This window comes from Felis catus, chromosome E3 (assembly GCF_018350175.1).
Source record: "Felis catus isolate Fca126 chromosome E3, F.catus_Fca126_mat1.0, whole genome shotgun sequence".
NCBI classification, from domain to species: Eukaryota; Metazoa; Chordata; class Mammalia; order Carnivora; family Felidae; genus Felis; species Felis catus.
This window is the reverse complement of record NC_058383.1, coordinates 7,560,599-7,584,954: the sequence shown is the minus strand read 5'-3', so window position 1 is coordinate 7,584,954 and position 24,356 is coordinate 7,560,599. Positions and strand designations below refer to the sequence as shown.

The window sequence follows — 24,356 nt, the reverse complement described above, 5'->3', positions numbered from 1 at the left end:
CCACTGACAGCCTTCTGAACCTCCAGGGTCTCAATATCCACATCCAAAAAGAGGAATACTACGGTGCCTGGGGTTTGGTTCAAATACTCCAGCACAATGCAACAAAAGATATTGGGAGTATAGATGAACCAAGGTTGGTTGTGAGTTGATCATTGTGGAAATTGCATGATGGGTACCTGGGACTTTATCACATCCTCTCTACTTGGGGGCATGTTTGCAGATTGTCATAATAATCCACTTTTTAAAATAAGGACAGAGAAGGGTAACGGGACCTTCCTCATACCGTTACTGTAGAAACCAGTAAAGATACATTAACAGCTGCAGCAGCACCCAAACACTGACTGGGTGCTCATGGGGTGGCACCCAGTAGAGTCCCGGGTAAATTCCTTCCCACTCTTCTGTGGATCGGTAGGCCAATGGCAGCAAGTGCCTACAAGTAAGGGAATCCCTGGCCTACCCGCAAGCTCCTCCCCTTTCTCTCCGCCCTCCGCAACCCCTCCCTCCGAGGAAGCGCTGGGCTACAGCCCAGCAGGTGTGGGGTTAAGCCGGTTCTGGGGGCCCCGGGAGCAGCCGCCGCCGCCGCCGCCGCCGCAGCAGCAGCAACTCCACCAGCAGCGGTGCTGGCAGGCCTGGCCCCGGGCCAGCTGGCCAGGAGCCCCAGGAGGCAGTGAGGGCGGAGGAAGGGGAGGAAGAGGGGAAGGAGGAGGAGGAGGAGGAGGAGGAGAGGAGCAGTCAGCAGGCCCGAGGAGGCAGGACTTCCTGGTGTGGGGGTTGTCAACAGCCCAGAAAGAGAAAGGCAGAGAGACAGAACCGAGAGGAGCCGAGAAGCGAAGAGAGACCCAGCCGTGCCACGCGGAGGAGTTTTGGGAGACCCACTCGCCCCAACCACCCAGGCGGCTCCACCTGGAGGATCGGGGGCGGGGGGCGGGGGGGGGGGCAGAGCCGCCTCTTCCCGCACCGGTCTGGAGACCCTTGGGGCTTCAGAGGCCGCGCCTGGGTTCCACCAAGGAGGCGGGGGATCCTTCTTTTCCGGAGAGCAAACTTTTTACTGAGATGCCTTGTGGGGCAAAGTGCGGTCCCCGAAGAGAACTGGACAGCCTCTGATTCCCGCCTGCGCCCCCCGCGCTGCTGGGGCCAAGAGGCCCCAGGGGAAGGACAACCCGACATCTTAGGCGGCCGGGACCCCCGGCCCAGCTCGGTGGCCGAGGCCGAGAGGTATGACTCTGGGCTGGGCGGGGCGCTGGGGCAGCGGGGCAGGGCCTGCCCCAGGGATGGGGGAGCTGGGGTGCGGGGGCCCGGACACCCGGCAGAGGCCTCTCAGCGGCGGGGCCAGGCTGAAAAACTGCTTCACCCCTGCTCAACCAAGGCCCCGGAGCCCCCCGCCCTCGGGTAACTGGGTCTTGCGAGTTTGAATCCCAGGGAAGAAATGCCCAACTTTGGGTCTGGGCTGCCTCTTCCTACTCTGTGGGACGGCTGGGATCTCCTGGTCTCTTTCGTCTCTGTCTCTTTGTCTCTGGGTCTCTGGCGGTTTCCCCTTCCTCCCCCATTCTGCTCCCCAGAGAGGAAGCCCCAGAGGTGGCCTGCCCACTGCTTTCTCACAGTCTCTCTCTCTCTCTCTCTCTCTCTCTCTTTTTCCAGTTTGCAAACTCAGCTCTGGAGTTGGGCAGCGCCAGCGGCAGGAAAAACCTGCCCCTGCCCCCACCTCCTGCCGCCTCCCCTGCCCTGTGCTCCCTTCACCAACCCAGCACCCCCAGTTCCTGCAGGGCCCTCCGGCCATGTCGGACCCAGATGTCCCCAGGGGCCCTGATGCCCCCGCCATGTGGCCCCCCTGTTCCAGGGGTGCCTGAGCCCCTTCGAGGAGCCCCAGCTGCACCCCCGCCCACCTTGGCCGAGTCCTAGCCCCAGGGACCATGAGTGGGGGCAAGAAGAAGAGTAGTTTCCAAATCACCAGCGTCACCACGGACTATGAGGGCCCAGGGAGCCCAGGGGGTTCTGAGCCCCCTGCCTTGCCCACCCCCACGGGGCCCCCACCCCGCCTGCCTAATGGGGAGCCCAACCCCGAGCAGGGGGGCAAGAGCACCCCCCGGAATGGCTCCCCACCGCCTGGGGCCCCTGCCTCCCGTTTCCGGGTGGTAAAGCTGCCCCACGGCCTGGGAGAGCCTTACCGCCGAGGCCGTTGGACGTGTGTGGATGTTTACGAGAGAGACCTGGAGCCCCCAGGCTTTGGCCGCCTCCTGGAGGGAATTCGAGGGGCCTCAGGAGGCACTGGGGGCAGATCTCTGGATTCCAGGTTGGAGCTGGCCAGCTTGGGCCTGGGTGCCCCAACTCCACAGCCAGGCCTGTCTCAGGGCCCCACCTCCTGGCTCCGTCCGCCCCCCACCTCCCCTGGACCTCAGGCCCGCTCCTTAACCGGGGGGCTGGGCCAGCTGGCAATGCCTGGCAAGGCCAAGGTGGAGACACCCCCACTGTCAGCCTCCCCACCCCAGCAGCGCCCCCCAGAGCCCCGGACTGGGGATAGCGCGGGCCCATCCCGGGCTGCCACGCCCCTGCCATCCCTGAGGGTGGAAGTGGAGGCTGGGGGCTCAGCAACAGGGACCTCTCCCCTGTCCCGGTCAAAGGATGGAGCCCTGCGGCTGAGGATGGAGTTGGTCGCTCCAGAGGAGATGGGGCAGGTAAGAGCTGGGTTCTGGGATGGGGGAGACACCTGAGGGGTGGTGCTTGCCCATCTCAGCCTGGGTCCCCAGCCTGGGCCTTCCTGCCTCCACCTCCATGCCACCCTCTCCCCACCTGTCTGTCCCATCAGGTAGCCTCTCTTTTCTCTTCCTGCCCTTTCCCTGGGAAGCCCATCCTTCTCCCCACACAGCCTTTCTTTTCTTTCTCAGGCTCCTTCTTCCCCTACATTCTGCACCTTCTTTCTTTCTCTTTAGCCTTTAATTTGTTACCTTTGGCCCAGGTCTCCGTTTCCTAATAGCCCAGTCCTGTCTCTCCATCACAGAGATGTGGCCTCCTCACTTTGGCCCTTACCTTCTGTCTTGGTTTCACCCCTTCTGGCTTCAGGCATTGAGGGTGGAGGTCCTAGGTGGGCCTGGGTGCTTGGGCCTCTGGGAGCTGCCGAGGTTGGCAGGGAGGGGTAGAAAGTGGTCGTCCCACTGTCTCCCTGGCTGACTTGTGTGTCTTGGGACCCTGCATCTAGGCCTCTCCACGACTGATAACTGGGGGTGGCCACGGGGGAATGGGAGAAAAGCAGGAAGCAGCCTAGAGAGAGTTAAATCCTTTGCTCTTTCTGCTTCCTGTCTCCAAAAGAGGAACAAGTCTGGGCTGGGGGGCAGGATGCTTGGGTCCCTGGGGTGGGGGTGGGCAGCCAGGGGTGTGGGGGATGGATGTGTCTGTCCTGAAGGAGAAAATAACACCTTGGACTGCAGAAGAAAAGGCAGGGAGTGTGAGAATGAGAACTTTTCCCCCTTCCTGGCCTTGGGCACAAACCACAGTATAAAAATAACCTGGGACTGGATGTCTGGGCCCTGTCAGGACCGGTCAGGACCGGCTCCCCCACCCCCTCCTGGCCTCAAGCTCACATCTCTCATGCTGCGCCCCCTACTTTTCTTGAGTCAGTTCTTACTCCAGGGGAGAAGATGCTGTTTCCTTTACTGGTCCCTGTCCCCATGCTGTTACAAAGCAAGTCCCCTTTGCCCCAGTCCCTCTGTCATTAAGCCCTGGCCAAGCTTCCCTTGGACCTGCAGACCCTGCCCGTCTGTCCTTAGTGCCCCCAGACCCCTCTCCTCAACCCACATCCTGTGTGCACGTGCCCCGAAGTCTGGCTCCCCTCTCTCAGGAGAGAGGCTGGGAGGAGGGCGGGGGGACACCACCTGGGCCCCCTTCCTCTGCTGTGTCCTTCTAACCACTCTGGACTCTCTGTTCTTGGCTTTTCCGAGAAGCAGGGGCCTCCTGGGGCCTCACAGAGGCGTCTTGTTCCTGTGGCCCCCGCCCTTTTGCAGCCACCCCCAGCGCCTGTTGGGCTGTGTGGGACCATGCCCAGGCTCCACCTCTCCCCCCATCTCCGCAACCTAACCGCTCCCCCCACCCCCAGGGCCCAGTGCAGGAGCAGAACCTCACCTGAATCTGAGAAGTTTGAGAGTAGAGACTAGAAAAGATGGGGGGGGGGGGGCGGAGGACCAGTTTCTGAGGATTCATTCATTCTACAAATAGTTATTGAACAAACTATAAGCTCTACCCTCTAGAGCTTACCTTTTAGTAGCAGGGAGGCAAAAATACTTTAATTTCAGATACTATTAGGTGCTATAAAAAAACAAACAAAAAAACACACATAGAACAGTTCAGTGGAATTCACTAGTCCAGTGATGGGGAACTGCCTCTCTGAGGAAGTGACATTTGAGTTGCTTTAGTAAGTCAGATGACAGAAGGCCCAGACACTCTCTGACTAGCCTCTGGTTGGGGGGTCCTGGTTCAGCTGGTGGAAGGGTACCGGAGTGCCTGCCAGACCCCCTCTCTAGTACTCTAGTACCCCGTGAGCCACTTTTTGGAAGCTGCTCACACTCAGTCTTAGGGATGCACACTGTTTCCCTTGCCTCTGATACCTGCCTAATGCCTTCACCAGACCTGGGCACGAGAGAAGGGCTTTGGGTCAGGACTCCTGGGTCCTCGGAAGAGAACGGATGTATGTGGGGAGAGATGAGGAAGACTACTAGGCAAGCTGTAAGGTGGCCGGTTCTTTTCCTGCGCTTGATGTGATGATTCCTACCTCTCTGCCTCCAGGTGCCCCCACTCGACTCTCGCCCCGGCTCCCCAGCCCTTTACTTGTTCCCCGATGCCAGTCTGGTTCACAAGTCTCCAGACCCCTTTGGAGCAGCAGCAGCCCAGAGCCTCAGCCTGGCCCGCTCCATGCTGGCCATCAGTGGCCACCTGGACAGCGATGATGATAGGTAGGTGGGCTCTAGATCTCCACCCAGCACCTGGGCCAACTGCATGAAACTGCCTGGTAGGTGTCCTTCCCCCAAGTTGAACTTGGAGAGGACCTCTTCAACAGTGAAACCTGGCCTGGGCACAACCACTGGGCAAAGTTGATTTGGGACCCACTCCCTCTCTGTGGAGAGAGCTGGGTGGGACTCCCTGGCTTAGGATTGTCAAATCATAGACTTTTTTTTTAGAGTTTGAAGGGAGTCATTGTTGTCAAATTCCAGAGCTCTTGCAGATTTAGCGATCATTTGGCCAACCCTAAGAATTTACTGGCAAGTGCGCTGGAGAGGCAAATAGGGACTGGGTCTCCTCCGGGTTCCCACCTCCTTCTCCCTACTGAGGAGAATGGAACGCCAGCCTTTGGAGGTAACATCCTCAGACACTGTGTACACTACTTTAGGATCCTAGGACTTCTAGTGCCAAGAAAGCACGTCCCTGAGGTTCTGCTCTCTGTGCTCGGAACACCAGGAGGGCTGAGTCCTCCCTGCAGCCACCAAGCCAGAATCTGGAGAGGATGGCTGTGGGGCACAGGGGAGGCACAGGAGAGCAGGATCTGCAGGAGTTTGCCCTTCAGGGGAGAATGTGCGTTCAGTTTGGCGGCACGGTGGGCAGAACTTCCTGTTTCGAGGGCCAGGTTTCAACATAGGAATGTCAGCAAGCTGAAAAGGGAGGAACGAAATTGCGAGTCAGATAGGCACGCAGCTCCCTTCTGGCTGGGGACTGATAGAAAGGCTGGGGAGTCACCACTTTTATTTTGGAGGGAGGAGTGGGACTTCCTGTTTGAGGCTCGGGGGGGAGGGACTTCCTGTTTGGAAGGAAATAAGGGGTGGGGCTTAGCCTTGAGTTTTATGGGTGATGGGGAGACCTATTCTAGAAGGGAGTCTCTCCTGCCTGCTTGTGTCTTTCATGGCGCCACCCCACCCCGAATCAGGGACTAAGTCTCACCAAAGAAAAGAGCTCGTGGCCTTGGGGAGAGGCGGGAGGCAGAGAGGAAAGAGAAGGGGTGGCCAGGAGCCAGTGGGATGGAGGGCGAGGGGCCTGGTGGTGGCTCCTCCAGAGTGAGGGACACAGTGGGGCAGGGCATTGCTGCTTCTGGGCTCCCCCGCTCTCAGGAATGTATGAGGTGAGGTGTGAGGTTGGCCAGGGCCGGGGAGTCACCTGCCCCCATGGCTGCTATTCTCAGAGCTTCCCACCCTTATTCCCTCCCACTGGGAGGTTCCCTGGCATGAGGGCTCCCTGTCCCTCCCCACCCATGTTGATTTCAGAACCAACCTCCTACTTCTCCTTCTTAGAGGGCTCTGCCTCCAGGAGCCTCCTCAGCTCTATTCTTTTGGCTTGTCCCCTCCCTCCCTCCCTCCCTCTGTCCCACTCCCTCCCCACACCCCAGTCTGACCGGTCAGGCACCCAGGCTTCACTTTATCCTGCTCCACTCCAAGCCTCTGGGGCTCTGGCCCAGCCCAGCCCCTCTCCTGCCCCACCCTGCTGGGCCAGTAGGATTGGGTTGGGCCATTCCCCTTGGTCCCCTGGGATGAGCCATGTGGCCCCCACCTCACCTCTCTGGTGTGCCCAGAGCTGGCAGGAGAACAGGGTCTGAGTGGCATGGAACCTCCCTTTCAAAGAGAAAGTGGGCTGGGGAGTTGAGTGCCTGGATCTCAGATGGCGAATGGGGGGTGCCTGCCAATCTCAGAATCTGGGGATGGGAGAACAGAGGGTGCCTGGTGAATTCAGACTGCTCATGTACTGCTGGGTGGCAAGAACCATGTGTCCACAACAGGGCCTGGCAGTTGGAAGGTACTTGAATAAGTGGATAGATGGATAAATAGTTGGGTGGATGAGGGAATGTGTGGGTAGATGGCCAGCATGGGGATTCCAGGCATTATAGGGAATGAATCCCAGGGACTTGGGAAAGAAAAAGTACATTTATTTATCTAGTGCCTCCGTTGGGTCAGGTGCTACCTCTCACCTCACTAAAGCAACCCCATGATCCCCACTTTCCAGATGAAGAAACTGAGACTCAGAGAAGAAAGGTTTTAGAAACCTGCTCAAGGTCACCGAGCTAGTAAGTGACAGGACTGCATTCGGAGCCTGGGTCTGACCCCAAAGCCACATTCTCCACTCTCCTACTGGGATGCCTATGTCCCAAGAGAAGAGGAGGAGGCAGCCCTCTCTAGGATGCCCTTTCTCTCCAGGACAGAGGCAGGGACAGCTCTCCCAAGCTGGGCAAGGAGCCAACCCCCCTGCCCCACCCCCCACTCTGGCCTGGCCCCACCCCAAAGGCACCACAGATCCGGGAGGGAGTATAGAGAGGGCAGCCGGATGCCACTTTGTTGGCCTCAGGCCCATCCCCTGCGGGCTCCTCCGAACATAGCTAGGGAGTAGAGCTGGCCCTTGTCCCCAGAATCAGAACCTTTCCACCTCTTCCAGGTGTCCCGCTTCTTCATCTGGTCCTCATTTTGAGGATGTTTCATTTGACCTTCAAAAAGGAAGACCAGCCTCTAGGGCTGTCCTTGCCCCAAGACCCAAGGGTCCTACAGAGCCAGAGTCCCCAGTTGTGCATACCATGCATGCACAACCCCAGGGGGCACCGCTCACATTTGAAATCACTGTCATCAAAACTTGGAAGTCATGTGAGTTTTCTGAAAGATGGCACTAAGTGTCTTGAAAAGGGGGGCATTTTGTTCTAATTCACACAGTCGCCTTTTGGGTTTGTGGTGGGGGCTGATCCCACCCAGCTAACTTCAAGCTTCCTGGTCCTGGCCCTGCCCAGGGATTCCGGCACAGTGCCTGCAGCTTGCTTGCTCTGGGCGCTCTCAAGGGGAGCGTTTGGGTTGCCGGCCAGAGTCCTGGTCCCTTGAAGTATTAACGTTAGAATGTGACAGTGGAAAGTGCTGTCAAAAATTCTCCGGCACTAGACAAACAGGAGATAGTCATCTATCAGCCAACAAATGTTTATTGTTGTATTATTCCTTTATTTCTGGCAAGAACAAACAACTTACTTGGCATCTTTACCTGAGTGTCCGCCAAGCAAGGCCAGTGTTCCTATTCCTGTGAATCTTCCCCTCTTTGGTCTCTGTGTGTCTTGTGTGTACTGGGGAGGGGGGCAGGGGGCGGTGACCTGTGGTGGCCCAGGCTCCACCCAGGTGTCTCAGATTGAAATAGCTTGAAAATTGCCATGGCTCTCCAGCTGGCTGGCTCACCCTCCACTCTTAAACTTGTCCTGTCCCCCCAACCCCAGGAGTCCCTGGTGTCCTTCGCCCATCCCACCCTTGTCCTGCTCTCTCAGGCCCTGTCACCCCCTTGGTTACTCCACCTGTCAGCGCCTTCTGCACCCAGAGCTTGGACAGGAAATGGAAAATTCCCAGCTCCCTTATGCTCCCTTCCTGGCTGCAGGGCCTCATCCAAGGGTCACCTTGAATTGAGTGCTAATTCCCCCCACAGGGAAGCGAGTTGGAACCGACCATCAGGAGAAAGGGCTTGCAACCGGAGCACAGGAGTGCAGGATGCCGCATGTTGAGATCACCCACTCTGAGGGGGGCAAAGCTGAGGGCTGGAGGACAGGATCATGGGTGATCCTGCAGCACAAGGGGGGGCGGGCCTGGGTGTAGAGGTGGCCCCAGGGCTGAGGTGGCTGAGGGAGAGGTTGGTCAGGTGCGGGTCATGAGCTAGGGCATGAAGCAGGAGGCTGAGACCCAAGTGGTGACAAGAGGGAGACTTGGGGGATAGGGCGAGGCCGAGAGACTTGTGCAGACTCTTGGCCTCCCGTGGCCTCAGAGGGGCAAGACTTGCTTGAGGGATCCTGAGGCCGGCCCTGGAACCGTTCGGCCAGGCCTGAGTCGACCTCTGGTGGCCGCTTAACAAACTGCAGCCAGGCCTGCTCTCCCCTATCATTGGCTCCCAAGGGCCTTCAAAACCCTTGCTCCAATTCTCCATGTCCCATCTCCAGCCTCACTTTCCCACCTCCTCTCAAGTCTTTGTTCCCTCCAAGACCCCAGACCCGAGACCCCGGTTCCAGATCCATAGGCTGTGCTTGTTTATCAGGGCTCTGTTTTCATTGCTTTGGTAACCTTTCCATTCTTCTCCCTCAGAGACCTTCTGGCCAGGCCCCAGGGTCACCCATGATGTGGGCTTTGTGTCTGGGGCAGGGGGTGCTTACAAGTCCAAGGAAGATGACAAGTTAATCCGAAACACCACACCACCCACCCCCATCCCAGCAGAGTGGAGCGGAGGGCTTGAGGGAGACCAGTGTTAGTTCAGAGGGGATGGGATGGGTGGAGAAGTGGGGACGTCTCCCTAGGCCAGGCTGTCCCTCACCCTTCACACCCCTCTCTGACCCAAGCCTCAGGCCCCGGAGTCCCTCCCCCGACCCAGCCCACCAGCTGACTTCCCTCAGCCTGCCCCCTTCCCTCTGCTCTGGGATTGGTGCCAGGGTGAGAAGGGGACATTGGCACTGACCGTGTCTGGGAATTCCCGCCCACCATGGAGGTTGGTGGGAGGGGGTCCCCGTGTCCCTGAGGAGCCAATAGCAGCCAGGCTTTGCCCTGGGGGGCGGTGTATATCTTTCAGACCAGCACCCCCTAGGCACTGTCTCCTTTCCGTCTGCCTGGCACCAGCCAGACCCCGCTCTGCCCCGGGGGGCTCTGAGCCCCCCAGGCAGTCCATCTGATACAGCCCTCTCCCTCTGGGGGTTGCCTAAAGCCCTTTCCCTTGGGAATGGCCCAGCCAGGCATCTCTGTCAAGTCCCTGGTGTCATCGTATGAGACCCGAGTGGTGGGGATGGCTCCAGGGCCTCCCCGGAAAAGGGGCTGTGTCTCCTCTCCTTGCTCTCCTCGGGGAGCATCCCCCATCCGAGGGGCATCTGCACCCCCGCCTCACCGGGGCCTGGGGGGGCCTGGACAGCGGCCCTCACCCCGCCGGGGGATGGACAAAACCCTCCTCTCCCTGATTCTCTACTGTCACAGGTACAGACAGGGGTGTGGGTGGGAGGCTGCAGTGAATGGGGCTTGTGGAGGAGGCCAGAGCCTGCTCTGAGAAGGACCCAGAGGGCAGCTGGCTGCGGTGTCCAGACACCTGGACCTGGTTTGGCACCTGCTCTTCCCCCTCACCTCTCATCTCCCTGTGTCTCCCCAGCGGCTCCGGAAGCCTGGTTGGCATTGACAACAAGATCGAACAAGCCATGGTAAGAGAAGCCATCTTGGTCCCAGGTGGTCCCAGCTCATGTCCTGCTGCCCCTCCTCTGCTGTCCTCATTAGGGAATACTAACTCCCAGCTCCTCATCTGACTCCCAGCTGGGTTCCCTTGGGTTCTTCACCCCCTCCGGTCTCCACCTGAACTCCTGATTTCCCTTGGTCTCTGACCCAGCCCCCATCTCTGTCTTTAAGCCCTAACTTTGTCTCTGTCCCCTCTTTCCGCTCCGTGCCCCCCGCCTTCCCCACCGCTTCCCTGCTTTGCTGCTTCTCCTGTGGTCCTTCATCATTTGGGAGCAGGGGCATCTCTCACACCCAGACCCTGGAGGCACTGGGCAGTTGGGGTGGCCTGGGACCCCTGACCCTTTGCCTGTCCCGGGCCCCCAGGACTTGGTGAAGTCCCACCTCATGTTTGCGGTCCGGGAGGAGGTGGAGGTGCTGAAGGAGCAGATCCGAGACCTGGCCGAGCGGAATGCCGCGCTGGAGCAGGAGAATGGACTGCTGCGTGCCCTGGCCAGCCCCGAGCAGCTGGCCCAGCTGCCTTCCTCGGGGGTCCCGCGGCTTGGGCCCCCTGCGCCCAATGGGCCCTCCGTCTGAGCCTCCCTTCCCTCACAATGTGCCTTTGGGGGCTCCCACAGCTGCCAGGCCTTGTGCCAGCTGCCTGCCCCCTCTTCCTATGCAGCTTTAATGCCTCCTGATCCCTGGGGATGGGAGTTGAAGGCTCAGAATTGGCCTGTCCCCGCCCCCCACAACTCTTCCTCAATCTCCCCCTAGTGCCCAGGGACTGAGCTGCGGCATGCGGCATCTCCAGGCCTTGAAGGAGGAGGGAGGGCTTCAGGATGGGGTGTTAGATGGAGCCCTCCTCCCTCCCGAGGTGTCAGTGTTCTGGGACCCCTGGCAGTAGATGGCTGGGGGCGTTGGAGTCTCCCTGGCAGACATCCCATCCCCACCTCATTCCCTCAAAGTACCCCCTCTCCTCTGCCCAGGGGAGGGAATATGGACAGTCTGCGAGTTCTGGGATTCAGGTTGTTATTAAAATAATAATTATAATTAAAAAAAATCCGAAGAAACTTGAATCTGGAGGTTGGCATCTCGTTGCTTGTGTCCAGATGGGGCCTGCAGTGGCATTTCCACTCGTGGGGGAAAGACTGAGGCTGTGGGCTCCCTTAGAGATCTTGTGCAGACTGGGAAGGTTTGAATGTGGCTCAGACAGAGTGGTCGGAAAAAGAGTTGTGGAAGGGGGTGAGGGGAGGGTGGGGAAGCCAGTGGCCTGGGTCCTGGGAAGGGGCAGGCAGGCAAGACAGAAGGAGTGGAGGGGGGAGGAGGGGGGCGTCAGCCCACGTGCTGGGGGGGGGGCAGGGAAACAATGAGGCCTTTGGTAATTGTGCAGGATCCACCCCCAGCTTCCCAGCGTGTCCCCTCTGCGGGCTGGATCCCGGTGGTGGCTTGGGGGCGGGGCCGGGGGCCCTGAATGGGCCCCTTGTCTCAGCGCTGGGTGTGGGCCAGGCTCCCCGGGCACACGGTGCCCTCGCCAGGCCTGGCTGGCCTCTGTGGCTTCCACCCCCAGCTGGCTGAGGACGGGCCCTGTGGGTGAGCAGGCCCCTCCCTGAGAGCCTGGGCTGGGCTCCCATCCCAGGCTGCAGAGACAGGTAGAGAGAAGGACCCCATCTAGTGGGGAAGGGGGAAAAGCAGCAGCCAACTGTCTCAGAGCACCCTGACCCCAGACTAAAGGGGACCTGTGGAGGGAGAGTGGGACACTGGAGGCCGACCCAGGTTGGACTTCCCACCCTTTGGCTCCCTGCATTTATGACCTTGGGCAGGTTCTTTGTTTTTTTCTGAATCTCAGCTTCCCTACGGGTAAAATGGCTCTGACAGTAATACCTACCGGAAGGGTTGCTGTGATGATTGCATGACATCATACCTGGGAAATGCCCAGTGAGTATCAGGTGCTCAATAAATGTTAGCTTCCCTTCCCTGGACCTGGGGGAGGGAGAACTGAGGGCTCCGGGATTGGTTCCAGGGATCCTGGAAGGGCCTCGGGGGGTGGGGTCAGGGGTAGGTAGGCTCTCACAATGGGCTAGAACTCTGCCTTCCTCTGAGTTCTCATCCACTTTGACTCCTCTCCCTGTCTCAGGGAGGGGAGGAAAGGCTTAGGATGAGTTGTCGGTGAAAGTTTTCCCCCTAGATTCTCCATTTCTTTCTTCTTGGCTGCACTTGAAGCTTCCAAGAGACCCCTTAGGTGGTGGCCACTGGCCTGCAGCCTGGTCCCCTCCACCCTTTGTACCAAATGCTTGTCCTGCCCCCTACTTGGTGCTTGTGTATTGGGAGAAATGGCGGTGGTTATGAGGTTCTTCCGATGGATTTGGCGAAAGATTACTTCCTGGGTGAGTTTCAGAGAATGCTCCATCCTCATGACATGCTGGGGTTGGAGGTGCTGCTCCTGGAGGTCACGGGAACCCATCTGGGGAGGAGGCCGGGACACCTATTGCCCCTTTACTTCTGTGCTTGCCTTTCTGCCGACCACTGTGCCCCTCTTGTCTTTCCTCTCCCTGTCTTGGTTCTTAGGTTTTCTTCTGGAAACAAAAAGCTAAGTCAACCTTCTTGGAACACCATGATTCCCAGAAAAGTGTATTGAAGGTGGAGAAGACTCCCAAGGTGGTTGAGACTTTCAAGTTGGTTGAGCCCTGCAAAGAGGCTAAGATTTCCAAGATGGTGGAGTCCCCCGAGGTGGCTGATGCCTGCGAGTTGGCCAAAGCAACAGATAGGGCTAAGGTGGAGCCGGGTCATAGGGCCCGATCCCTGCTGCAGCTGCCCCGGACAGCTGTCAAGTCTGTCTCCATGCTCATGGTCTCGGCCCTGCAGAGCGGCTGGCAAATGTGCAGCTGGAAGGTTAGCACCATATTTCCCTAGTTCCCAATGGTCCTCCCACCCTCCCAGAGCCCCTATGACTCATTCCTCCCTCCCATCACTTGTTCAGCATTTATTTTGTGTGCCTTTCCTAAGTGCCAGGCACTGAGGCAGGCAACCGAGAATACAAGGTGAGCAGGACTAAGGGAGCCAAGGGAGCTACAGACAAGGTCATAGGCATTGCGGGTTCAGTGTCTTAAGGGTGTGACATGGGAGGTCAGTGGTCTGCGGGAGCCCAGGGAAGGGACATCTCATCCAGACCTGGGAAGTCAAGGAAGGCCTTCCTAGAAGAAGACAGGGTGAAACTGAGGCCTGAAGGATTGGGCCTGCCTCAGGTGGGTTGAGGAGGGAGTGGTGGGAGCATTCCATGAAGACAGAATAGCAAGTGGGCTGGGGTAGGGAGGTGCTGGCCCAAGGGGATGGGTATGGGCAATCCTAGGGCCAAGGGCCAACTTGTGCAAGGCAGAGTGAGTGGCCATCTGTGGAGTTTGGCTTTGGCCCTAAGAGCAATGGGAGCCCTTGTACGATCAGATTTTAATTTAGAAAGCTTGCCTGCTGTCATATGTGGTAGCTATTCTGGAAACGGTTGGATAGTTTCTTATGAAACCGAACATGTAATTATCTTATGCCAAGCAATTGTACTCTTGGGCATTTATTCTAGATAAATGAAACTATGTGCACACAAAAATCTCTACATGAAAGGTTCCTAGCAGCTTTATTTATAACAGCCCAAACCAACCCCAGTGTCCTTCACTGGATGAACGGTTAAACTGTGATATATCCATACTGTGGACTACTTCTCAGCCATAAAAAGAAATAAATTATTGAAGTAGATGAATCTCAGGAATTAGTCTGAGTGAAAACAACCAATCCCCAAAGGTTATAGCTATACTGTATAATTCTATTTGTATTATATGTCACTCTTGAAATAACAAATTGTAGAAATGAAGACTCGATTCCTGGTTTAGTGCTTGCCAGAGATTAGGGTTTGGCGGTGGGGGGGGGAGGGGGCGGAGGTGGTGGGGAGGTAGTTTGTTTATAAAATGGCCACATGAGGAATTCTTGTGATGATAGAAATGTTCTGTATGTTGACTGTGGCAGTTCGATAGGTGAACCTGTGTATGTGAGATAAAATCAGGTAGAATTCAACACACACACACACACACACACACACACACACACACACACACAAATGAGTACAAGCAACAGGTGGGGGAGCAGGTATATGAATAAGATCAGTGGACTATGGATGTCAGTATCCTATGATACTATACTGTGGTTTTGCAGGATTTTAATATTAGGGCAAACTGGGTAAAGAATATCTGAGGACTCTGGTATTTCTTGCAATTGCATGTGACCATAATTATCTCAAAGTCAGAAACTTAATTTTAAAGAGGGAAGTGCCTGTGGGTGCCTGGGTGGTGCAGTTGGTTAAGCATCCAACTCTTGATTTTGGCTCATGTCACGATGTCATATTTCGTGAAATCGAGCCCTGCATTGCGGTCTGAATTGATAGTGTGGTGCCTGCTTGGGATTCTCTCTCCCTCTCTCTGTCTGCCCCTCGTCCCCCAATAAATAAATAAAATATTTAAAAATAAAAAATAATAAAAAGGGAAGTGTCTAGATCACTACCAAACCAATTTATTTTGGCCTTGAATGAAGTATTACAGCATTTAATAATAATAATAATAATAATAATAATAATAATAATAATAATAAAGTTCACTTGGCTGCCCTGTGGAGAGAGCAGGTCAGAAAAGGACTAGAGGAGAGGCAGGATATTTAAGAGGTAGAACTGTTGGAGCACCTGGGTGGCTAAGTGTCTGACTTTGGCTCAGGTCATGATCTCATGGTTCTTGAGTTCAAGCCCTGCATTGGGCTGTCTGCTGTCAGCACAGAGCCTGCTTTGGATCCTCTGTCTCCCTCTCTCTGCCCCTCCTCGGCCTTGTACATGCGCGCTCTCTCTCTCTCTCTCTCTCTCTCTCTCTCTCTCTCTCTCTCTCTCAAAAATAAACATTAAAGATTTTTTTTGGGGGGAGCACCTGGGTGGCTCAGTCGGTTGGGTGTCAAACTTCCACCCAGGTCATGATCTCGCGGCTTGTGAGTTCGAGCCCTGCATTGGGCTCTGTGCTGACAGGTCGGAGCCTGGAGCCTGCTTCAGATTCTGGGTCTACCCACCCTGCTTTGTCCCTCCCCCACTCATGCTCTGTCTCTCTCTGTCTCTCAAAAATAAATAAACATTAAGAAAATTAGAAAACAATTTTTTTAAGAGGTAGAATTGTTGCACCAGCTGGTTGACTGGATGATGGTGAAGGGAGAGAGACAGAAGTCAGAGCAGGCTGGAGCCCTTCACTGGGATGGAGAATGAAGGAGCAAGAGCACACTCAGGGGAGCAAGTAAGGAGTTTAGGGCATTGGGACAAGATGAGTTGAGATGCCACTAGGACATCTGCACGGAGGTATCTAGGAGGCAGTGGGATATACAGGCCTGGGGGTGAGGAGGGAGCTCTGGACTGGAGATAGAGATCGGGTGCCATTCTGACCTTCATTTGAACACAATCCCCATGAAGCCCTAGTGAGGACTCCAAGGTGAGTCAGACATGGTCCCTGTCTTTCAGGAGCTCGCATTGTAGTGTAGAAGGCAGACAGGTGCACAGAACAAATAGTGTACGAAATGCCACAAGATGGGCCAAACATAAGGGTGGAGACAAAGACCATCCAGTGCAGTCTGGGAAGGCTTCCTGAAGGAGGCAGTGCCTGAGCGAGGTCCGACGGAGGAGGTGGAACTAGAAAGGCGGTTGCTGTTTATCTGGCAGTGCTTCCAGCAGCGGTTTCTCCCTAGACCAAGCTACTTATGCACATTTCTCTCTCTTTCATAGTCATCTGTGAGTTCTACCTCCATTTCCTCCCAAATGAGGTCTGGGTCCCCAGTGGATACGTCGGAAGCTGAGATGCTGCGGGAAGTGTACCTGATACTATGGGTCATTCGGAGACAACTGCGACAGCTGGCCCGCAGGCAGGAGAGGCGGAGGCGGCGCCACATCCGGGCCCACACTGGCTCCCGGCCTGACACGGCTCAGGGCCTGAAACAGGATGCCCGGAGTCCCCTTTAGGGGGGAACCCCACATCCTCAAAAAGCCCCACCTCAGTCTTAGGTAAGGTTGATAGGAGAGGTTAGGACAGCAGGCCAGGAGTTGTGTGTGAGAAGTTTTCATACTGTCACCTCTCTCATCGGGAGCCTAAGCCCAGGTGTGGGGTCCCACTTATTCCCCTTCATTCCATTTATTCAATTTGTAAAAAAAAAAAAAAAAAAAAAAAAAAAATTATCAAAAGTTGGGAAATAAATATCAGATATTTCTGAGTAAATGGAGAGTGTGTTTGTGGATAGCCAGAAGCAATGAGGGGAACTCGGAGGGGGCACCTCAGGTCCTGCCCCAAATATGCGTGGGAGAAGTTTGTGGGCTTGGGGGAGGGGGCTTTGGGGGGATCAACACATCCAGGCCCTAGGCCCAAACCCACCTCCAGGGGCTGAATTGCCTTTGGCAACCCTGCCAGGCCGGGAGTGCAGCAGCACCCTTTACAGAGACACGCCACCTCGCATCAGGTCCTGAGCCCATGCTCTCCTGGGCAATCTTACAAGATGGGTGTTTTGCAGAGGTTAAGTGGGTTGTGTAAAGCCGGAGGGCAAAGATCTGCTGGAAACTGCCGGCTCCAGCGGCCAGCGCACTGACGAGCCCCTCTGGCGCTCGAGGGCTCCGCCGCAGCGAGGTTGGTGGGTCCGAAGACTCCTACCCGGGAGCCGGACACGCGACGGTGGGGAAAGCACGCAGGCCCAGCTGGCCGCGCCCCTGCCGAGAGCTGCGCAAAACTACACCTCCCAGGGTTCCCAGCGGTGCCACGGGCGGGGGCGGGGGCGCGGGGACGCAGGGGAGACCTGGGGTGGTGCGGCGGATGGGCAAAGGCGCCCCAGGGCCGAGAGTCCTGCTTCCCGGTAGGGTGTCAGCCTGGCGCCCCGGGGCGAACGGCCCGGCGGGAGGCCGAGGCGGTTTGGAGGAGGCGGGAGGGGGGGGGGGGAGGGGTGGTGGCGGGAGGCAAGAGGAAGGAGACCGTGGAACCGCAGGTCCCCTCTCGGACTTAGTCCGCCCTTTTGCTGGTCCACGCGGAGGCGCAGAGGTGGCTCCCCAAGGAAAAGCAGGGATATGTCACAAGTCTGCAAAATTAGGGGATTTCAGTGTTCACGGGCCTTGGGGGTGGCTTGGCGAAGGAGGAAGGGATGACAGCAGAGGCCCCGGGGCGGGGTGGTAGGGGGGAAGGGGAGGAGGAGGGAGGGTGCGGCTGGCTGTGTTGCTAGGTCTTGCTCACGTAGAGGTTAGTGGTGAATAGGCGGTGGGCGTGAGCAAAGCGGGGATTGGGGGATAGGGGGTGGGCGGGAGGTAGTGAGGAGCAACGGGGAGGGTTGCTGGAAGCACCCAATTCACTAGAAGAGTCAGCAAACTACTCCCCTCACCGCTTCCCGATCCCTCACTGCTCTGGAGGAGTTGGGCCCCCTTGCTGGGAATCCGGGGCATCTTTCCCAAAAGTCGGGAACTGCACCTGGCTGCCCAGTCCTATAGCTCTGCTACCCTGAGCCTATTAGCTGTCCGCCACACCTCAACCTTTACAGCCACAGTGATACCAGCCACCACTTATTAAGCACCTATGGCAACTATTTTTTATGTCCTGTTCTAAGTAATTCTCACAGCAGCTTTATGATGAGGTATTATTGCTTCCGTTTTTTGTAAGAGAAACCAGGGACAGAAGGGTCATGTTTAATAAGATCATGCCGCTTTCATTGATCCAATTAATGAGTCCAGCTCAGAGGGGACATGTAACATACATGTTTTTTTTTCCCAACATTTATTTATTTTTGGGGGGACAGAGAGAGACAGAGCATGAACGGGGGAGGGGCAGAGAGAGAGGGAGACACAGAATCGGAAACAGGCTCCAGGCTCTGAGCCATCAGCCCAGAACCCGACGCGGGGCTCGAACTCATGGACCGCGAGATCGTGACCTGGCTGAAGTCGGAGGCTTAACCGACTGCGCCACCCAGGCGCCCCACATACATGTTAAACATACACACACATACCTGTTACACTGCAGGTGTTCAGTGCATTAAGTGACTTCACTGGGAATCTGTCTGGACTTTAGTCAGCATGAAGTCAAAACCTGTTTTCAGGTGTGGCCTCAAAACGGGCTGATACACAGTTGGCTCATTTCTGGAGCTTTCAATTACCAGTTATTCCTCACATCTCCCTATGTGCCAGGAACCATTCTGGACCTGAATGGCGTTGGTACAGGGTCTGTGTCCAGAGGTTGGAATGGTTGCCTCACTGTTTAAGATTCAGGATCAGCCCCTCCAAGTCCTCTTCCTACTGGGGACCTTAAGGTTTCAGTGAGAGGGTGGTGGAGCAGGGTTAAGGGTGCCCCTGAGGGTCACTGGCAAATAGCCTTGCAAGTAGCTACAGGCCCAGGAGCCATTCCAGCCTTGAGCCTGTGGGCTTGTGGGAAGGAATACTGCTCTCATTTTTCTCTGGCTTCTTTAACATCCTGGGAGTGGGAGGGGAGGAAAGGAAGAAGGTGAGTTCAGCCAGCAGCCAAGGGAGCTGTTTGCACCTCCCGCCACTCTCTCCCTCCCCAGACATGATGGAGTCCTGTCTTGACTTGGCCAAACAGGGGAACAGAGACTTGCTTGAGAGAAAGGGGCGGGATGGAAGACAAGTCCACAGAACTTGCTTTTCCCAGATGTCTCAGTGCACCCAAGTGGCTTCCTTCCTCCAAATCCTAAATAATCCAGCCTAGAGCCCTGGAGAGGAACTTCCCAATGGGGAGGGAAGCAGAAGTAATCTCCTGGGGGTAGTGATTTGCGGGGAAGGATGCTTACTCACCCCAGCCCTCTCCTGGCAAAAAGAAGTGTGGGACAGAGTGACCTCCACAGAAATCTGCCTCCTGATGACAGTCTTGTGAAAAACTCCCACCTTGGACACCCTCCCCTCCCATCCCCATCAGACCCCAGGCCCTTCTCCTCCATCAAATCTGTTCCACCCCATGAGGCAGATGTGGTAGGACTAGGGATAGTCTGAGTTGGGACCACCGTCCTTCTTTCTTTTCAAAGCTTACCCATCCTATTAGAAGGGCCCTGGGAATTTGGGCAGCAAAGTGAGAGTGCTGGTCCCACATGCCCTTGCTCTCTGCCCCATCTCCCCTTCTCCTCCGAGATCATCGGATTTCCTGAAGATTCCAAATCTTTTGTCCAGCTCTGCCACACAGCAAAACGTGTTACACCCCTGCAGAAACCTTCCAGTAGTTTTCAATCATTCTTGGAAGAAAATCCAAACTGTTCCCTTTGTCTGAAATGTCCTTCTCTCAGATCTTGGCACGGTGGGCTCCTTGCCAGTCTGGATTCTGTACAAATGTCACCACGTCTTCAGGAACCCTTTCCCTGACAACCTAGAGATCAGGAGAGACCCACCGTCTTGGCCATCTTCTGCCTTCCACCATGCTTTATCTTTACCTAGTACTTAACAGTATCTGAAATTATATTTATTTACCAGTGTACTTGCGAGGCAGCTGTGAAATGCATGGGAAGTGGTTTAAACTAACACTTCCTGGATGTGTGACCTTGGGTGAATCTGTTAACCTCTCTGAGCCTTGGTTTCCTCATCTGTAAAATGGGGAAAGCAGTTGTACCTGTATCACAGGGTTGTCATGAAGATCCAGGAAGTGATGCTCAGCACAGTATAAGGACTCAATAAATGTAGGCTGTTATTATTATGATAACAGTTAAGAGTGACAGTGTATGGTTACCATCCCCATGGCCCCAAACAGTACTGAATAAAACAGAAAGTAAACCTTCACCTATTATGTGGGAAGCACACTCCCACCAGCTGTCTTGTGGGCGCCATGCCATTTTGGAAATGACCAAGAACGCCATGTGCAGCGAGTACCAGGAAGAGCACTTGACAGAGAGTCAAAAGCCATTGGTTCTGGACTCAGTGTTGTTACCACTTCACCGCGGGACTTGGGCTGGTCACCTTTCTTCACTGGGCCTCAGGCTCTTCCAAGAAAATAATGGATTGAAGCAACTGATTGCTGTGCTCCCTGCCAGCTTCCAGGGGTTCTGCTTTGAGTCCTGTGCTCTCTTTATCCACCACATAGCCTTCAGGGTTGGGGAGACACATGGTGCCTTCAGCTTCCCTCAACCTTGTTTCCTAACAGGCCAAAGCTGCCGCGAAGAGAGTCGAACCCAGGGAAAACATTCTTGGTTTAAACCTTTGAACCCAGAGACAAAAGTCTCAGCCCTGGAAACCAGATCTTCTTTTCACCCACGTCACTCTCCCTGCTCCACCCTCATCCGCTGTCATATCTGAGCCCTGAGGAAGGAGAGCCAGCCCTCACTTCCCCTACAGGCACGAAGGCTTCGGCCTCAGTTATTCTCAGACATGCAGACAGGGTGTGTGTGTAGCTGCATGTACACAGATGTGTGTGCCTGTATGTACTTGCGGGTATCTGTAGCTATATTTTCACTTGTTTCCATTTTTCCCTCAGGAGCGGCAAGACTGAGATTAACTGAAGGAGAAGATTGTACATCCCAGGGCTGAAAATGCTGTCTGCCCCTTGCTGGAGCTGCCTATCTGTCCCGTGGGGGTCATTCTGGGGTGCTGGGAATGGCCTAAGGGTAGGGATCTCCTCTTCCCTTCTTAGACCTCTTTGTTTCACGAGTTGAGCCCTCCTGTCCCACACCTGTCTGCCCCCCTCACCTGGGATGCTGTATCCCTGCGAAAGCTGAGTCATGGCCTGTTTCCCTTTCCCTCAGTGCCTCCTGCAGTGAGTGGCTGTAGAGGGGCGGGTTTTGCAAGACAGGCTCAATGTTTTGCGTTGAAGGAGTCTGTGCAAGGGCACAACTGAGGTGTGACAGTGGCTGGCCCAAGCTGGGACAGATGAGGCCCTAAGAAGGCCGGTCCCCAGGATGAAGGGGCAGGTCTGTACTACCCTTCTCTGGCTTTCTCTCTGCCTCTACATTTACCCATGTGGTAAAAATAGGCCCAGCTGTTTTTCCTTTATTTATATGCTCTGACAGGTTTTTCGGCTGGGTTATGGGTCCTTTCTAGAGGCCCACAGAGTTTAATATCGAATTTAAGAGCCTTCACTCTGGAGCCAGACTACCAGGTTTTAAGTCCTGGCTCTACCACTTACCAGCTGTATGGCCTCGGGCAAGTTACTTAACCTCTCTGTGTCTCCGTCACCTCATCTGCAAAATGGAGGTAATGTAGGAATGTTGTGAGGATTTAATGAATTAATGCACAGAAAAATCTTAGAATAGTACTTGCCACATAGTATGTGCTGAATACATGTTTGTTTTTATTATTATTTCTTATTGATACCTAGAAGCTCTTTATATATCAAGGGCATTAAGCCTTTCTGTGATATGAGTTGCAAATGTTTTAACACAATCCTCTTTTTTAACTTTTTATTTTGAAAGAATGTGGATTCACATGCAGTCATCAGAAATAATATAATATTGAGTGCCTATATACCATTTATTCAGCTTTCCCACATAGAGGTGGCACTTTTTAAAAAATTACTTGACATATATTTAATTTCTTAAAGTTTATTCATTACCGATGTGAGATCTTACGGTATTTGTCTTTCTCTGACTTATTTCACTTAGCACAATGACCTTAAAGTCCATCCATGGTGTCACAAACGGCGGGATTTCCTTTCTTTTTGTGGAATAATATTCCATCATATATATTGGGTGAAATCCAATCCCCTTACCTCAGCTGGTCCATCAGTGAGCTTCAGGTTTCTTCCATGTCTTGACTATTGTAATGTTATGATGGGGGCGCCTGGGTGGCTCAGTTAAACATCCGACTCTTAGTTTTGGCTCAGGTCATGATCTCACGGCTGGTGAGTTCAAGGCTCGCATCAGGCTCTACTCTGACAGCGTGGAGCCTACTTGGGATTCTCTCTCTACCCCTCCCCTGCTCACTTTCTCTCTCTCAAAATAAATAAATAAACATGAAAAAAATAATGTTATGATGAACATGGGGGTGCAGATACCTTTTTGAGTTAGTGTTTTTGTTTCTTCTTCAGATAAATCTCCAGAAGTGGCATTGCTGGATCACATGGTAGTTCTATTTTTAATTTTTGAGAAACCTCCATACCATTTGCCATAGTGGCCGCACCAAGTGACATTCCCACCAGCAGTGCACAAGTGTTGTGTTTTCTCCACACCCTCACCAACACTTATAATCTCTTGTCTTTTTAAAAATGTGTTTTAATGTTTGTTTATTTATTTTTCAGAGAGACAAAGAGAGACAGAGTGTGAGTAGGGGAGGGGCAGAGAGAGAGAGGGAGACAGAATCCAAAGCAGGCTCCAGGCTCTGAGCTGTCAGCACAGAGCCCAACACAGGGCTCCAACTCATGGACTGAGAAATCATGACCTGAACTGAAGTTGGACGCTTAACTGAGCCACCCAGGAACCCCTCTTGTCTTTTTGGTGGCAGACATTCTAACAGGTATGAGCTTATTTACTCATTTTTCACCAAACAAATACAGTTTTGAAATTTTATATGGGGTTAGAGAGATCTTTGCGGTGCAACTTGGAGTACGTCGTCTCTTCGTGTAAGTCCTTTTCAGGGTGTCCTGTAGCCCTTAGGATGAAACCCAATCCCCTTACCTCAGCTCCTGGCGGTGGTCCCTGTCCACCTGCCTGACCTCATCTCTCTGGGTTTCCCCTTGCTGTCACTTCCAGTGTGCTTGGTTGGTTTCCATTTATTTCCTCCTGCCCCTGGGCCTTTGCAGATGCTGATTCTTCAGTTTTGAAAGTTGTTCCCCCACATTCTTCACCTGGCTTGCTCCCATTCCCCCTTCAGAGCTTCTCTCCCCTTTCCTCAGAGAAGCCTTCCCTGAGTCCCCGCCCCCTCCCTGGGCAGTGTCCCAGGGTCCCAGGCTTACCTTAGCACAGTGCCCCTCACGCAGAGGTGTTCAATGGATGTTTGGGGTAGGGAAGGCTGACTCATTGGGTATGCACTACTTGGTCCTGGCCTGTCCACTCGATGGGCTTCAGGGTTCAGACTCACTCCCTTTGGGGTCCTGCCGTTGGCTCCCTGACTGTGCTCCCCTCCCCAAGAAAACCTTCAAGACCCAGAAGCAAGCAGGGAGAAACACAAAGCCTGGGGTTGGAAGGGAGAGCCAGGGGAGATTAAGCACTGTCCAGACGGGTTGTTGACGCCTTGTCTCGGGTCTACCCCACAGAAAGTGGGGGTTCAGAGGTGACCAGGGAGAAGCCCGGTGTGAAATAGACAGGAATTGGGAGTCACAGGTGAGAACTCTCCTCGTCCCTAACAGCCTACTCAGATTTGTTTTTTCCCTCACCACACTGTCCTTTACCTGCTCTCCTCTCCACCCCATCCACAGCTGTGGCTCCACCTGTGTGTCCCTGCCCCTGAGGACAGGCTGCCACCCAGGACTTATTGGGACAATACCTCCAGGCAGTACCGACAGGTGCCGGGGCACCTGTGCGGCACTGCCTCTCCTTTCTCCTCTCTGATGGCCCTGCCTCCATCCTTTTCTGTGTCCTTCCCTCCTCCCATTCTCTGGTGAATGTCCAGGAGACTCTGGAGCCAATCAGGGAGAAGTCAGGATCTTCCACTCTCGATGTGAGCGGGAGCAAAGGAAGTAGGGGTCAGCACCACACAAGGTGGCTTCTCAGTCCCTTCCTCATGAACTCTCTGAGCAGAGAACCTGGCACCCAACAAAATCAGTCCCCTGAACCCAGGGCAGTGTGGGAACGGGACTCAAAGCCCTCTCCTGTACCTTTTCAGGCTTCACGGAGTGCCGGGGTTGACTTCTAGAGACAAGCAAAACCCTCAGGGGGCAGATCATTAGCAGTGCACAAGAGATACAGCCAACTCAGAAAAACCCATCCTTCCTAGCTGTGTGACCTTGAGCAAGTGAGTTAACCTGTCTGAATCTTACTTTCCTTATCTGGAAAATACAGTAAATACTTAATGTCACACGGCTGCATGAATGTGAAGTGCCATGCACAGGGCTTGATACAGGGTGAATTGGCAGCAGGTGAATAGGTCTTCTAAACACACCAGAGAAGTGGTTCTCAGGGTGTGGTGCTAGACCAGCTGTACTAGCCGCACGCTGAAAATGGGTAGAAACGTAGACTCTCAGGCCCTACCCCAGACCCACTGAATCAGAATCTCTGAGGGCGGGTCCCACCCATCTGTTTTAACAAGACAGA

The 24,356-nt window shown here is 54.9% G+C and overlaps 1 protein-coding gene and 1 long non-coding RNA gene across 12 annotated transcripts in view; one reads left to right on the top strand and one right to left on the bottom strand.

The window, feature by feature from the left end:
- The first annotated feature begins 708 nt into the window (after positions 1–708).
- The window catches only part of TSC22D4 (TSC22 domain family member 4), a 31,142-nt gene continuing 7,494 nt past the window's right edge, over positions 709–24,356 (top strand). For 8 of the 11 annotated variants that reach the window (XR_006591216.1, XR_006591221.1, XR_006591217.1 and 5 more), the window contains exons 1-8: positions 709–1,215; positions 1,639–2,672; positions 4,774–4,940; positions 10,102–10,150; positions 12,723–13,046; positions 15,943–17,054; positions 20,648–20,777; positions 23,929–24,057. Coding sequence is in view for 1 of the 11 variants with exons in the window: in XM_003998482.6 (XP_003998531.1) it covers positions 1,911–2,672; positions 4,774–4,940; positions 10,102–10,150; positions 10,545–10,754 (1,188 nt within the window). In the remaining 10 variants the exon portion in view is untranslated. Of the gene's footprint in view, positions 1,216–1,638; positions 2,673–4,773; positions 4,941–10,101; positions 10,151–10,544; positions 11,234–12,199; positions 12,542–12,722; positions 13,047–15,942; positions 17,055–20,647; positions 20,778–23,928; positions 24,058–24,356 lie in introns of those variants that run through there. The other 3 variants (XR_006591215.1, XM_003998482.6, XR_002150364.3) reach the window with 3 other exon arrangements.
- Positions 11,170–12,168, bottom strand: LOC123382610. The gene is made up of 2 exons (XR_006591222.1): positions 12,043–12,168; positions 11,170–11,501 (listed from the first exon to the last, which is right to left on the bottom strand). It is a non-coding gene; the product is annotated as an uncharacterized LOC123382610 (long non-coding RNA).